The sequence below is a fragment of the Manis javanica genome, chromosome 13 (genome assembly GCF_040802235.1).
Source record: "Manis javanica isolate MJ-LG chromosome 13, MJ_LKY, whole genome shotgun sequence".
NCBI classification, from domain to species: Eukaryota; Metazoa; Chordata; class Mammalia; order Pholidota; family Manidae; genus Manis; species Manis javanica.
Window position 1 is genome coordinate 23,393,767 of NC_133168.1, and position 16,829 is coordinate 23,410,595.

At 37.2% G+C, this 16,829-nt stretch overlaps 1 protein-coding gene across 16 annotated transcripts in view; it reads left to right on the top strand.

Moving 5' to 3' along the window:
* The window catches only part of LOC108390166 (E3 ubiquitin-protein ligase E3D), a 247,507-nt gene that overhangs the window by 118,473 nt on the left and 112,205 nt on the right, over positions 1 to 16,829 (top strand). The window contains exons 9-10 of one of the 16 annotated variants that reach the window (XR_012124128.1): positions 430 to 3,052; positions 8,408 to 12,834. The exons of 14 other annotated variants lie outside the window; for them this stretch is intronic. Coding sequence is in view for 1 of the 2 variants with exons in the window: in XM_073219344.1 (XP_073075445.1) it covers positions 430 to 592 (163 nt within the window). In the remaining variant the exon portion in view is untranslated. Of the gene's footprint in view, positions 1 to 429; positions 12,835 to 16,829 lie in introns of those variants that run through there. One more of the 16 variants, XM_073219344.1, reaches the window with a different exon arrangement.

Sequence of the window (16,829 nt, forward strand, 5' to 3'; positions counted from 1 at the left end):
TATATCGTATGTAGCTCTCTGCAGTTTGTTTTTTCACCCGGTGTTATTTCATTGTTTGATTTGATGAAGTATGCTCTTTGACAGTTCTTTGAAACTTCGACTGTAGTCTGGCCTTGAATACCTTGAATTCTTGAATTCATTACCTGTTTTCTGTCTTCTGAAAATCTTTAGCATTTTCTCTTTATCTTTGGTTTTCTAAGGTTTCATACAGATGTATCTAAATGTGTTTATTCAAAATTTTCTCTCATCATTATCTTATAAAATTATTAACAAAAAAAGTCTCATGTTACAAATGAAATTCTTTGAGTATCTGTGAGAATAATAATTATAAATAAAGTATTGTTTCTCTATTAACTATTTTTCCTTGGGTTTTCTTGGGTATTTAACTCATCCCCATCTGATAAGAGGTGTTCGTTCTTCTCTTTCAAGGTGTTGCTTTTCACGCCCGTTTGACGATTTCAGCAGATCACTGAGGTGTGAACTCCCCGCGAGCCTCCACCTTGTCGTCCTGCTCATTCCTGTGTCTAGAGGAGTTCTTGCAGAAATGTGCAAAATACACACTTTACGCTTGCATTTGACAAAGATTTGTTAAATACCTGGTACATAGTTTTCTGCTCATCTTTGCATTTGATAATAAGTGCTCATCTATTAATGACTGTGGGTTCTTGTTACCATAGTCTTGTCTTTATGGGTTAGTGAACGAGAACTCGAAGGATATCCCAGTCTGGACGTGCCAGTTTGTCATTCAGTGACTTTGGGTATGTGGAAAACAGAAGTGGGAGTAGATTCAGTTATGGTGGTGAACCTTAATTCATTATTACGAAGAATCTTTACCCTGTCCTTCTTGAGGAGTATTACAAGGATTCAATGCACCTGTCTCATTATTTAATTCATTCCTAACACATCCCTGAGACACTGGAAATATAATGACTGTAGTCATTTGTGTACTGCTGTGTTTGATAGTGGATTCTTTTTTTTTTTTTTCAATTCTATATGTCTTGGGGATGAGCTGACATCTAATTGATGTCCTGTAAATCAGTTTGATTACTTGAGTTGCCTGTTATATATAACTCCTTCTGCTACTGTTTTACTCTGTATTCCCCAAAGTTGGGAGGGAATTTTCCAAGTTGGGAAGCATCCTGTGAGTTATTTACTTTTGTCTTTTAAGGACATCAGTTTCTTTCTTTATGGGCATTACTGAGCAAACCATAGACTCCCCAGCATGTTTTTGGCACAAGGGGTGGTACATTAACTATTTTAGTCCAAATTAACTATTTTAGTCCAATTGTCGAGAGTTTTTTTTTTCTAGTGGAAGTGTGGATTGCCAGATGGCAGTCTAAAAGAGTAAAATAGCAAATGTAAGTATGGTTTTATTTCCTTGAGCACACATTAAAAAGTGGCAGGTAGTATTTTTAGAATGTTCTTTCTAGCAATAGACACACATGTCTCTTAACATTTTTAAATCTATTGTTTGTCTTATCCCCCTTCCCTCCACCCACAGTTGTCCTACAACTATTATTCTTCAGAATGCATATCAGAGTTTAGATCCTAAATATTAACTTTTTAGCTAAGTTAACTTCAGTTTAATTCTGCAAATTCATCAGTTTTACCTGTGGCATCATATTCTCTAGACTGAGTGATAATTTTACCCCTTACAGGATGTTGGGCAACAACTGGAGACATTTTTAGTTGTTACAGCCATCTAGTAGTGAGAGCCTGGGATGCTCGTGAACATCCTGCAATACACTGGAGGGCCCCTACAACAAAGAATTATCTGCCCCAGATACTAACAGTGCCGAAGTTGAGAAACCCTGTCGTAGATTATCTCCTGAAATCAATCTGTGTCTATGGACCTTTTCCCTCTGGGTGTCAGAGCCCACAATTTTCTTGAAATTGTGTTTAGGCCAGCAAATAAGAGTGAGCAAAAATCTCTATAATCCCATGCATCAACTTGGTTAGAATAACCAGGTAAGTGGTAAAATACAAATGTTTGTTACACTTCTCTCTTTTTCTTTTTGAGAAATATGAAGAGTAGATTATTTTTATTAAGTGATGATGAAGAATTTTATAGGTATCAAGTCATTTTTTCTCATATTTTTAAGAGGAAAGAACTTAGAGGAATGTAATCATTAAGTGTGAATATTAAGTGTCTCATTTTTTTTAAGCTAAATTGAAGACTCTTTACTATGTAAGTTACATGAGTTCTAGTATTGGTAGTGAATCTTCCCACATTTTTGAAAGAGAAAATTTTTGATATAAGAATCTGGAGAATTTAAATAGAGAAGAACTGGTCTGTATTCTATTACTAGCATTATTTTCTTGCAAAATATATTGAAGGAAGAAACAGCAATATGTGTATTCACCCCTAGTTTTAGAGGAATTTAGAGATTAAATTTTATAAACTAACTAGGTTTCTGTTTGTTGGCTATATTGGTAAATACTGCTTCTATAGTAGAAGTGTTGTTGTGCCTTAAGATAGTCATCATTATTGCTTTTTCTAATGAAGTAAAATCATCCACATTCAAATATTTCATATGCATAAAATAGTATTATTAGTACTTTTTAAACCTTTTCTTTCTCCTTTATTTCAGCAGGAAAATTGTAACTGTTTAATTTTTTATGTGGTAAAAATCACATAGCATAAAATTGACCATCTTAACCATTTTTAAGTGTACAGCTCAGTAATGTTAAGTATATTTACATTGCTATGACACATATCTCCAGAACTTTTGCATTTTGCAGATCTGACACTCTATACCCATTAAACAATTCTCCTTTCCCTTCTTTTCCCAGCACTGGTAACCACCATTTTATTTTCTGTTTTTATGACCTTGTCTGTGTTACTCATGTAAGGCTGCCATAACAAAATACCACAGACTGGGTGTCCTGCACATCAGAACTTTGTTTTCTCACAGTTCTGGAGGCTGGAAGTCCAAGAGCCAGGTGCCATCAGGACGGGTTTCTGGCGAGGCCTCTTCCTGGCTTGCGGACAGCAGCCCTCCCACTGTCCTCACGTGATCCCTTCTCTGTATGCACAGAGAGAAAATGCAAGGTATCTTAGTGTCTCTTCCTTTTCTGATAAGCACAGCAGTTCTATCTGAATAGAGCCCAGCCCATTCTTATAACCTTATCAACCCAATTACTTCCTTCTAAAGGTCCTATCTCCAAATAGTCACACTGGGTGTTAGATCCTTACCTCGAATCATATTCAACATAGAATTTTGGAAAGAGTTATTTCAGTTAACAACATTGACTACTTCAGATACTTCATTTAAGAGAAATCACACAGTATTTGTCTTTTTGTGACTGGCTTCTTTCAGTTAGCGTACTGTCCTTCAGGCTCATCAGTGTTGCAGCATGTGACAAGACTGCCTTCCTGTTTAAGGCTGAGTGCTATCCCATTGCTTGAATATACCACATTTTGTTTATCCATGACCATGGATAAAATGGACATTTGGATTTCTTCCACCTCTTGTGGATTATGAATAGGGCTACTTTGAATGTGGGTACACAGATATCTCTTTGAGACGTTACTTTCAATTCTTTTGGATATATACATAGAAATGAGATAACTGGATCAAATGGTAGTTCTATTTTTAATTTTTTGAGGAACCTCCATACTGTTTTCCGTGGTAGTTGCAACATATTACATTTCCACCAACAGTGCAACGGTTCTAATTTCTCAACATACTCACCAATGCTTGTTATTTTCTGTTCTTGATAGTAGCCATCTGTCTTGCCAGTGGGTCTCAGCCCGGGCAAATTTGCTATGGATTCAGTGAGACCCAGGAATGACAATGGAATGTTTTTGGTGTAATACAGATTATTACCGACTTGTTCTGGCCATAGATCAAGCACTAGAATTACATCTGCATCCAACAGTATGCAGGTGTGTAATCCTGCACTGGGCAGAGCTCTTCATGTAGTGACTCAGTCAGTAATAGCTTATTGCCTAGGGTGTGCAAGCAGTAGCCTAGCAGCAGGCCAGTTACATGATCAGGTAGTTTAGGTTCAGGTGAGGATCCTGGCTATAGGAAATTCAGTTTTCCCCACATCATCTTAATGAATGTCAGGTGGTATCTTTTTTTATTATTAAAATATCAGTGATACACAGTCTTATGAAGGTTTCACATGAGCAATGTTAGTTACTGTTACTAAATTCACTCACCTACATACCTCATTACAGTCACTGCCCATCAGTGTAGTAAGATGCTATAGAGTCACTACTTGTCTTCTCTGTGCTATACTGCCTTCTGCGTGCCCTTCCTACATTACATGTGCCAATCAGAATACTCCTTTATCCCTTTCTCCCTCCCTTCCCACTGATCCTCCCCACCCCCTTTCCCTTTGGAAACTGCTAGTCCCTTCTTGGAGTCTGTGAGTCTGCTGCTGTTTTGTTCTTTCAGTTTTTGCTTTGTTATTATACTCCACAAATGAGAGAAATCATTTGGTACTTGTCTTTCTCCTCCTGGCATATTTCACTGAGCATAATGCCCTCTAACTCCATCCATGTTGTTGCAAATGATATGTCTGCTTTTCTTCTAATGGCTGAATAATTCCATTCTGTGTATGTACCACATCTTTTTTTTCTATTATTATTAAGATACCATTCATATACAATCTTATGCTCAGTTTTCACATGAGCAACATTGTGGTTACTACATTCCCCCTATTATCAAGTTCCCACAACATACCCCATTATCGTCACTGTCCATCAGCATAGTAAGATGCTATAGAGTCACTATGTGTCCTCTCTGTGCTATACTGCCTTCCCTGTGCCCCTGCATATTATGTGCACTAATCATAGTACCCCTTAATTCCTTTATCCCTTCCTTCCCACCCAACCTCCCCAATCACTTTGCCTTTGGCTAGTCTATTCTTGGGTTATGTGAGTCTGCTGCTGTTTTGTTCCTTCAGTTTTTGCTTTGTTGTTATACTCCATAGATGAGTGAAATCATTTGGTACTTCTCTTTCTCTGCCAGGCTTATTTCAGTGAGCATAATGCCCTCTGGCTCCATCCATGTTGTTGCAAATGGTAGGATTTATTTTCTTCTTTTGGATGAGTAATATTCCATTGTGTATATGTACCACAACTTCTTCATCTGTACATCTACTGATGGACACTTAGGTTGTTTTCCATTTCTTGGCTATTGTAAATAGTGCTGCAATAAACAGGGGTGGAGATGTCTTTTTGAATCTGTGATCCTGTTTTCTTAGGGTAAATTCCTAGTAGTGGAATCCCTGGATCAAATGGTATTTTTAGTTTTAGTTTTTTAAGGAACCCCATATATTTTAAGGAACCTCAATTGTTGAACTAAACTACATTCCCACCAGAAGTGTAGGAGGGTTCCCTTTTCTGTACATGCTCACCAGCATTTGTTGTTGTTTGTCTTTTGGATGGTGGCCATCCTAACTGTTGTGAGGTGATATCTCATTGTGGTTTTAATTGGCATTTCCCTGATGATTAGTGATGGAGCATCTTTTCATTGTGCCTGTTGGCCATCTGAATTTCTTCATTGGAGAAGTGTCTGTTTATATCCACTGCCCATTTTTTAATCAGGTTATTTGCTTTTTGGGTGTTGAAGTGTGTGAGTTCTTTATATATTTTGGATGTTAACCCCTTGTTGGATATATCATTTACAAATGTCTTTTGTTCTGCTGATGGTGTCCTTTGCTGTACAGAAGATTTTTAGTTTGATGTAGTTCCATTTGTTCATTTTTGCTTTTGTTTCCCTTGCCTGAGGAGATGTGCTCAGGAAAAAGTTGCTCATGTTTATATTCAAGAGATTTTTGCCTATGTTTTCTTCTAAGAGTTTTATGGTTTCATGACTTACATTCAGGTCTTTGATTCATTTCAAGTTTATGTTTGTGTATGGAGTTAGACAATCCACTTTCATTCTCTTACATGTACCTGTCCGATTTGCCAACACCAGTTGTTGAAGAGGCTGTTGTTTTCCACATTGTATATCCATGGCTCCTTTATCATATATTAATTGACCATATATGCTTGTGTTTATGTCTTGGCTCTCTGTTCTGTTCCATTGATTTATGGGTCTGTTCTTGTGCCAGTACCAAATTGTCTTGATTACTGTGGCTTTGTAGTAGAACTTGAAGTTGGGAAGCGAGATCCCCCCCACTTTATTCTTCCTTCTCAGGATTGCTTTGGCTATTCGGAGTCTTTTGTGGTTCCATATGAATTTTAGAACTATTTGTTCTAGTTCGTTGAAGAATGCTGTTGGTATTTTGATAGGGATTTGTATTGAATCTGTATATTGCTTTAGGCAGGATGGCCATTTTGACAATATTAATTCTTCCTACCCAAGAGCATGGGATGAATTTCCATTTGTTAGTGTCCTCTTTACTTGCTCTTAAGAGTGTCGTGTAGTTTTCAGGGTATAGGTCTTTCACTTCCTTGGTTAGGTTTATTCCTAGGTATTTTGCTCTTTTAGACGCAATTGTAAATGAAATTGTTTTCCTGATTTCTCTTTCTGCTAGTTCATAGTTAGCATATAGGAATACAACAGATTTCTTTGTATTTTGTATCCTGCAACTTTGCTGAACTCAGATATTAGTTCTAGTAGTTTTGGGGTGGATTTTTTGGGGTTTTTTAGGTATAATGTCATGTCATCTGCAAACAGGGACAGTTTAACTTCTTCCTTACCAATCTGGATGCCTCATTTCTTTGTGTTGTCTGATTGCTGTGGCTAGGACCTCCAGAACTATGTTGAATAAAAGTGGGTAGAGTGAGCATCCTTGTCTTGTTCCCAATCTTAGGGGAAGAGCTTTCAGCTTCTTACTGTTAAGTATGAAGCTGGCTGTGGGTTTGTCACATATGGCCTTTATTATGTTGAGGTTCTTGCCCTCTATACCCATTTTTTGAGAGTTTTTACATGAATAGATGTTGAATTGTGTCGAATGCCTTTTCAGCATCTATGGAGATGATCAGGTGGTTTTTGTCCTTTTTGTTGATGCGGTGGGTGATGTTGATGGATTTTTTAATGTTGTACCATCCTTGCATCCCTGAAATAAATCCTACTTGATCATGATGGATGATGTTTTTGATGTATTTTTTAATTTGATTTGCTATTATTTTGTTGAATATGTTTACATCTATGTTCATCAGGGATAGTGGTCTGTAATTTTCTTTTTTTATGGTATCTTTGCCTGGTTTTGGCATTAGAGTGATGCTGACCTCATAGAATGAGTTTGGAAGTATTCCCTCCTCTACTTTGGAAAACTTTAAGGAGGATGGGTATTAGTTCTTCACTAAATGTTTGACAAAATTCAGTGGTGAAGCCATCTGGTCCAGGGATTTTGTTCTTAGGTAGTTTTTGATATCCAATTTAGATTGGTTGCTAGTGATTTGTTCAGATTTTCTTTTTCTTCCTGGGTCAGTCTTGGAAGGTTGTATATTTCTAGAAAGTTGTCCATTTCTTCTAGGTTATCCAGTTAGCATATACATTTTCATAATATTCTCTAATAATTATTTGTGTTTCTGTGGTATGCAAAATGATTTTCCTTTCTCATTTCTGATTCTGTTTATGTATTTAGACTTTCTTTTTTTCTTGATAAGTCTGGCTAGGGGTTTATCTGTTTTGTTTTATTTTCTCAAAGAACCAGCTCCTGCTTTCCTTGATTCTTTGAATTGTTTTATTCTTCTTGATTTTATTTATTTCTGCTCTAATCTTTATTATATCCCTCCTTCTACTGACTTTGGGCCTCATTCTTCTTTTTCTAGTTTTGTTAATTGTGAGGTTAGATTGTTCATATGGGATTGTTCTTCTTTCCTGGGGTACGCCTGTATTGCAATATATTTCCCTCTTAGCATGGCCTTCACTGCATCCCACAGATTTTTTTGCATTGTTCATCTATTGTTTTCATTTGTCTCCATATATTGCTTGATCTCTGTTTTTATTTGGTCATTGATCCATTGGTTATTTAGGAGCATGTTGTTAAGCCTCCATGTGTTTGTGGACTTTTTCATTTTCTTTGCATAATTTATTTCTAGTTTCGTGCCTTGGTGGTCTGAGAAACTTGTTGGTACAATTTCAATCTTTTTGAATTTACTGAGGCTCTTTGTGGCCTACTATATGATCTATTCTTGAAAATGTTTCATGGGCATTTGAGAACAATATGTATCCTGCTGCTTTTGGGTGGAGTGTTCTATAGATGTCTGTTAGGTGCATCTATTCTAATCTGTTGTTCAATGCCTATGTCTCTGTACTTATTTTCTGTCTGATTGTTGTGTCCTGTGGAGTGAGTGATATGTTGAGTCTCCTAAAATGAATGCATTGCTTTTTATTTCCCCCATTAATTCTGTTAATATTTGTTTCACATATGTAGGTGCTCCTGTGTTGGGTGAGTAGATATTTATAATGATTATGTCCTCTTGTTCATCATTTTTCAGGAGGAGTTTATGTGCCTTTCTTCAGCTTGTTGAAGCTCTCTAATCCATCCTACATCCAGCAGCCAGCCTGGTCATCCCAGTCCTCTCACTTCCTTGCTTTCTTTCACTTATCCAAAATCTTTGTCTCCTTGGATTAGTACATGAGGTTGTCTACAACCTGGCTCTGATTTACCCACCATAGCCCTGCCTTCTCCCATGCCTGTTATATCCTCTGTCATACGCAATCAGAATGGGATTCAGCAACTTCTCTAATATTCATCTGTGCAGATCATGTAGAGTTCAGTGTGTTTCTTATGAGTATATAATTACCTGTTATATACTCTAAGCTTTCTATTTCAATCAATATCTGTATTATTTTTGTATTATTTCTATAAGAAAGGGATTGATATGGAAATTGATATCTTTGTTTATAAGTAGTCTTGTGTTGGTAAGAATATTAGCACACCAATAAAATTTTTCTTCTGCTGTCCATAGTTGATAAACTATTCCTTACCTCTTGGGGAATTGTGTAAAAATAAATATATAGAAACTAATTTAAGGCCCAATGAGTTGTTAGGTTTTTTAACATGTACTTTCTTAGTGTCTCTTATCTCTATCATTTTATCCTTTTTGCAAAATAAAACATGATACCTTTACTGATGAAATGACTTTAACATTACTAATTTTATCAGTTTGTTTCTGAATCAATAAGGCCAAAGGGTGAAAATTGAAAGGCACAGCTGATGTTTTATATGCTAGTTGTTCAAGTTAACTCTGAAAATTTATTCAGGCATAGTTGAGTTTTCTGAATAGAACTGTCTCTGGATTCAAATAGGTTTATGTAGATGCTATAGACTGCCATTCCCACTTTTTCTTAGGGGTTAAATTTTTTTGTTTGTGCATCTGTGTATTCTTTTTTGTAAGCTTGGTATACTCACCCCCCTTTTAAAGTCTTCAAGGATAAATATTGTGGTTTTAATGATCTAATAATATTAACTATAATTGATTGAGCTTTTCTTGTGCACCAGACTTGTGCTCAGCTTTTTAATACATTACATCATTGAATCCTTACAACACCTCTGTAGGGAGTGCTATGGTTACCATCATTTATAGAAATTAAGGTTCCTTGCCCAGTGAGGCACAGCAAAACTACAGTAAACTCAGGATTCAAAAACAGGTCTGTCTTCAAAACGTTTGGTTATATCTGCCATGTGTCCTACTTTTGCCAGTATTTAGAGACTAGCATCAAAACCCACTATGAAACTACCTATGAAGCAAAAATAGTGGTGGATATGGATTTATTTACTAAGCATTACTTTTGGGCTCTTCAGATTTGTATCAAGTTTCCTATAAGCCCCTATGTAGGAGTAACTAATCCACTGTTTACCAATTAGTGAAGCCTAAATTTGCCTACTGCTTCTCCACCTAATTTCAATATCTACTCTTATTTCCCTGCTTGCAAACACCAGTCTTAATTGTCTGCCCCTAAGCTCATCTTAGTTTATTTCCATATTACCATGCGCTCACAAAAAGCTTCAAACCATCTTGATGCTTTTTGGGCCAAAGCCCTTTCCTCTCTTGTCTACATTTGGCCTACATGCTGGGCTCCTTTGCAAATAATTTTATTTTTTCAGTGTTCTCCGTATTGAGCTCTCACTTTAGTTGTCTACTCGATTTGCTTTCCCTATGTTTCTTTGGACCTAATTCCAATAGCTGCTTGTGTATTCACTCTACCCTTTTCCCAGTGGGGATAGCTGATTAAGTCATTGTAAAACCTCCAGATCTGTTTGGCTGGCCAGCCCCTTTTTACCTCTTTGATAAAACCATTTGGTTGGTGTTTAAAAATAACTACAACAAAAAAAAATACAGAACTTTAGGGTGGAAGATTGCTTAGAAATGTCTTGTTCTTAGCTAAATTCTTACCTAAACAGGTCTTCAAATGCTTATAAATATGTTCAAAGTATTACTTTGCTTAGCATATAACTCAGTAAATGTGTTCTGGGAGTGAACCTAGAACAAGACTGCAGGGGCCATGCCATCTTCTAATTGAAAAAGTTGTTCCGGGGGTTCATGTTGCAATTGTAGCAATGTATTTCTTAAATTTAATACTATATGGCATGGGATTTCAGCACTCTGAGGTAATACAGTCATAGGAATGATTCCCCCATCTATAGTTGGATGTGATTGTTAGGACATTTGATACTGAGATGACCTGAAACATTTGGAGAACTTAGAAGTTGTAGGAGGATGTTTGACATTTTACAGTGGGAAGAGTATGGGATTGGGATTAGATGTGGATTCTAGTCCCAGCTTTTCCATTAACTGGTTACACTGCCAAGCCAAGGAACAGCCTTCTCTTTGGGCCTTAATCTCCTTATCTTTTGGGATAGGTATACTTAACATTCTGCAATTCTATGACTTTGAGATACTTAACAAGCATTTTAAAGAGTGTGATCTCAAGGTCTTTATTGTGTTTAGTTTGTCTTATAAACTGAAGGCTTAGTTTTCTCTTGCCTTCAAATATTTAATGAGTACAATGCTTAGCCCCAGATTGAGTTTAACAGACATTCATCTAGGCTTCCCATTTGTAATACTTTGTTTGGAGGCCTAGAAGATAAAAATATAAAAGGGACATAATTTACTCCCAGTCTCAATGTTTACATGAAAACTTTAGAAGGTACACATGCTATGTCCTATGATAAAGACAAACAGGAGGCTTTCTGATTAATTCTAGTTAAGGAGAATTTTGTGGAAAAGGTAGTATTTGATCTGAGAATTAAGGGATAGAAAGATAATGAGAGCAGTAAGTTGAAGAGGTGACAGCTTGGGCAAAGGTGGGAAATTGCAGGATGTACTTCCCAAAATGTATTCCAAAAGATATTAATAAGTTTTTTTGTGGGAGAAAAAAGTTGCCATAGTCAAATAACACCAAATGAAATTATTGCTGTGCAGCAATTGTTGCTTACTATTATCATTTTTGTTATTAAACAAATGTATGAGCCAGTGGGCTCAGTGAAATTATACACAGGTATTTTTACTGCTGTACTGCTCCGCATCTTAATATTCTGAAGTTCAATGTGAATTGCAAAGAGGAACATATAGTACTTAGTGTATGAATCTTACATGATCACAGAACCCTTTTCACAGGAACCCTAGTTGCAAAGAATGTATTGTTGAGAAATTGCACAAGAAGATCCTATATATCAATGGAGTGGGTAGAATGTAGTAAGAGAGATTTACTGATATTTATTTCCAATAGATATATTATAGAGTTTATTAGACGAGTTTAAGGAAAAGAAAGAGTTTAATAAAGAGGATGTGTATATATACACACAGAAGCCGTTTTCTATGTCTGCCAGTAGGTGTCAGTGCATGACAAGCATAGCTTGGTTACATCCAGGAAGAGGAATAGATTGCAGGGAGTCACATGTGGATAATTTCCAAGAGGACCTATACACCAAAGGAAGGGACTTTATAAAAGAACTTATATTTATTTACAATTCTGAGGTTAATATATTTTAAATTCTTAAATAATGAATTGTACTTTGCTAACACACACACATACACACTCATTCATTCATGGGCTTAGTGCCAGGCATTTAATAAGCATGATGCTAGGAACAACCAGGTATTCTAGACAGACTAAATATATTCTCACATTCTTGGCATCATTGGGTTACTTGGATGATGGTTTACAAACAGGTGAGATGGAAAGTTTATTTTTTCATGCATTCAACTAATAGATGGTGTGTCAGGTTGATGGTACACATTCGTGAATAAAAACTACAAAATTCCTACTGTTGTAGAACATACAGTCTAAGAATGGCACTGATCTAAATTGAGCATTATGTATTTTGAAGAGCCCATCACCTTTACCCTGTGACTACATGGAAAATACCCAAAAGGCAAAGTTCATTCTTAGTAAAGGACTAAACTAGAAATAACCTTTGATGGTTTATAATACAAAGTATGTCCAATGTCATTACTCTGCACACCAGCCTCTCATATTGGACTCTGCCCAGTGTGCTGGGTTCCCAGGATTGTACCTAGAAGTAAGATGGCCTGTGAGGAATTACAACTACTGGATCTGTTATGCAAGGATGCACATAGAGCCAAGTGTTACTCACCACAGTGCCATAGCTCATAAGGAGGAAGAAACTGGAGAGATAACCAGCCATCCCAAAGCTGTCATCCTGCTTCCAGCTCATACTTCTACTGGGAAATTCAGTTTCTTCTACTGTGTTTTTCCCTTCCCTAAAGAATACAGATATTTTTACAGACAGACTAATTACAGATCACCCCCCCCCTTTTTTTTTTACCTTAGAGACATGACCTATAAATGTTGGAGGGCTTATTTGATATCTTGGAATATTTATATAAATCTTGTACATATCTGCAATGAAATCTGTTGAAACAAAAGAAAATTTAATAAAAAATTCTCAAAAGCTGTTTTTGTACCTGAAGATCTTAATTTTTTATTGATGCCCATGGGACTTTTACAGGTGACAGTAATTAATGCTAATGTGACATACTTCTAATTCTCTGTGACTGAATTGATTACACCTGGTAGCTCTGCCGCCAGAGGCTTGGCAACTTTATAGGTAATCAGAGCCTTGGTGAGAAACAAAAACTATCTTCCCTTGAGCATTTCCTGAATTCCCAACTTTGGAATTTTCTCCTGAAGATAGTTTTTGTTCAGCCAGTTTACAAGATGAATCTTAATTGGTTAGGGATTGCTATGCTTTGTTCTTTTTTTATTTTCAAAATTATAAATCTTTCTTATCAAAATAAATTATCCTTTTTAACTTAAGATCTTCCTTAACCAAAATTTTGAGGAAAGATTTACTTGTAAGCTGTGGGCAGCTCAGGAATCATCATCCCTTCTTCATCTTATAATAAAGTTTAATTCATTTGTGAAGATTAACTAGTCTATGTAGATAATCCTAAAAAATTTTTTTTTACCAAAATCACAGAATTATTATGAAAAACTATCTTATCCCTGCCTACCTCTGTATTAATGAATCAGTTCCAGGTATTTACTTAATAAGCATGGTGCCAGAAACAAGGTATTCCAGGCAGATTAAATATAATTGTACTTTCTTGGTATCTCATTGGATTACTTGAAGATGTGTGATGGTTTTAAAATACGTCCATAAATTCTTTATTCCTCCATTAGAGGTGGAACTTAATTTCCCCTGTCTTTTTTTTTGTGGGGTGCTAGATTTAGTGACCCACTTCTAATGAATAATGAGGGTGTGATGGTGTGAATTCTAAAAGTAGGTCCTAAAAGTCTGAGTGTGTTCCTCTTGCCCTGTGTCTGGGGTCACTTGTTCTGTGGGCAGGGCAGGAATCCAGCTGCCAACGTGAGGACGCTGGGGCCCCAGCCTTCAGATGCCTGTAGCCCCTGCTGACATCTTGACTACAACCTCTTAAGAAACCCTGAAACAGAGCCACCCCACTGTTGCTTCCAGATTTCAATCCTACAGAAACTATATGTTTGTTATTTTACACTGCCAAGTTTTGGGATAGTTGTGATGCAGCAGTAGATAACTGACTGAAGACAGAGACAGAAATCTGGAGTTGTTGGATGTAGTGCCCTCACCTCCAGCAAATTTCAGGGTGTCTTTGAAATTGAACTACATATAATGTGCATCTTTCTTGGCAATTATCAGTTTTCATCAGTTTCTAAAAGGAATCCTTCATCTCTGAAAGGCTACAAATCTGTTTTTATTACGAGAAAATAGAGCAGTGGGTCCCAGAGAAATAGAAAGTTTTCATTTTGGGAAGCATCTCTCATATATAAGTAATTGATGTGTATTTGCTGATACAGACAAGAATTGAATTGGGCTTTAAAAAGTGAAACTACCTTACAATCATATGAGATAGTTCTCTTTCAAGGTGTGCTTGGTTGTTTAGATCAGGGATGGGCAAACTATGGCCAGCAGGACAAGCCCAGGACCCTTCATTCACTCCCTTGCTTTTGCAAGTACGATTTTATTGAAACAAAGCCATGCCCATTTGTATAACATTGTCTATGGCAGTTTCTGCCACAATAGCAGAGCTGAATAGGTGACAGATGTCCCATGAGCCTAAGACATTGATTTTTTGATCATTTATCAAAAAATGTGCTGACCTTTACTTTTTAATACTGAGATGCAGTTGGCATTCTTGTGGCGTAAAAGTGGTGGTTAAAATGCATCTAACTGATGAGTGATCGTACTACTGTCACATAGCAGATTGTTTTACAGGTAAGTAACGCATCAACATTCACCCTCCGAGCCGCACAGGAGTGATTGCCGTCCTGATCCAGGAGCGGCTCTTGTAACAGGCTCGTGGGGAAATGAAATTCATAGAGCGGAGAGCGGGGGTCATGATGCTGGGCCAGAGGGGAGCACAACGGGGACTTGACTGCCACCAGTGGCTCTTCAGTCGTGAGGGGCATTAAGTAGGAGAGGCCTGCTGTGCTCTGTTATGATAGAGCAGGAGCTCTATCTTCCTCTGTATTTGTCTCAAGAACTTGGCATTTTTCATTTTTACCCAAAGAATCTCATAAACCTGATCTATAAATGGCACATCCATTATTTTGAAATAAGATGTTTGAGGGCTGGATTCTAATCTATTTCCTTTCTAATTCCATTTTGTGTAGTGTTGTGAACTCTCTTGTCACTGAGAGTTACTGACTGATTCCTGCAGATAAAAGAGATACTTACTTTAATATTGGTTTCAGTTCTGGAACTTCAGGACTGATTCCATTTTATTGCACTTAATCTCTTGGCAGCAGCTGGCTTTGCGTTGTGCTTTTGGTTGCAATGTGCAAAATGTTTATCTTTTAATATCTAAGACATTCTCAAGCTTTAATAAACCTAGTTGAGGAAAAGTCTAGAAAGGAAATGGCATGTAGTCAATCATGTCAGTGTTTTTTGCAGGCTTGCTGACTTTTTTCTGCTAACTGTGATGCCCAATGCCCTCCTTCAGCTTGCGCCCAGGGTGCACCCGTCCAGGCCTCAGGTGACCACTGGCTGACAGCCTCAGGAGCGAAGAGCAGTTACCAAACCCAGGAGTCGGTATTCAGAGATCACTGTTTAAAAGTTCTGCTGGGATGTTAGGGGAAAACTATTTCTACTCTCACATCTTATATTTCAGTGAGGGGGCCAGTCTCAGGGCACTAGAGCTAATTTCCTAAGAGTTTTGGTGAGGCTTATATACTAATTAATTGCCTTTTGTTATGAACTGTTTTGAATAAAAAGAAAAGCTGGTAATGAAATGAACATCTACTTTATTCCCAGTTATTTATTTATTAATTAATTTTTATCATTAATCTACAATTACATGAAGAACATTATGTTTACTAGGCTCTAACCTACCCCAAGTCCCCCCCACAAACCCCATTACAGTCACTGTCCATCAGCATAGTAAGATCTTGTAGAATCACTACTTGTCTTCTCTGTGTTGCACAGCCCTCCCCTTTCCCCCACACCCCACCTTATACATGCTAATCATAATACCCCATGTGTTCATCCCCGCCCTTATCCCTCACCACCCTCCCATTCTCCCCAGTCTCTTTCCCTTTGGTAACTGTTAGTCCTTTCTTGGGTTCTGTGATTTTGCTGTTGGTTTGTTCCTTCAGTTTCTCCTTTGTTCTTATACTCCACAGATGAGTGAAATCTTTGGTATTTGTCTTCCTCCACTTGGCTTATTTCACTGAGCATAATACCCTCTAGCTTCATCCGTGCTGTTGCAAAAGGTAGGGTTTGTTTTCTTCTTATGGCTGAACAATATTCCATTGTGTATACTTACCACATCTTCTTTATCCATTCATCTACTGATGGACACTTAGGTTGCTTCCATTTCTTGGCTATTGTAAATAGTGCTGTGATAAACATATGGTGCATCTGTCTTTTTCAAACTGGAGTGCTACATTCTTAAGGTAAATTCCTTGAAGTGGAATTCCTGGGTCAAAGGGTAAGTCTATTTTGAGCATTTTGGGGAACCTCCATACTGCTTTCCACAATGGTTGAACTACTTTACATTCCCACCAGCAGTGTAGGAGGGTTCCCCTTTCTCCACAACCTCGTCAACATTTGTTGATGTTTGTCTTTTGGATGGTAGCAATCATTACTGATGTGAGGTGATATCACATTGTGGTTTTAATTTGCATTTTTCTGATGACAAGCGATGTGGAGCATCTTTTCATGTGTCTGTTGGCCATCTGAATTCCTTCTTTGGAGAACGATCTGTTCAGCTCCTCTGCCCATTTTTTAATTGGATTATTGGTTTTTGTTTGTTGAGGTGCGTGAGCTCTTTATATATTTTGGATGTCAAGCCTTTATCAGATTTGTCATTTACGAATATATTCTCCCATACTGTAGGGTACCTTTTTGTTCTATTGATGGTGTCCTTTGCTGTACAGAAGCTTTTCAGCTTGATATAGTCCCACTTGTTC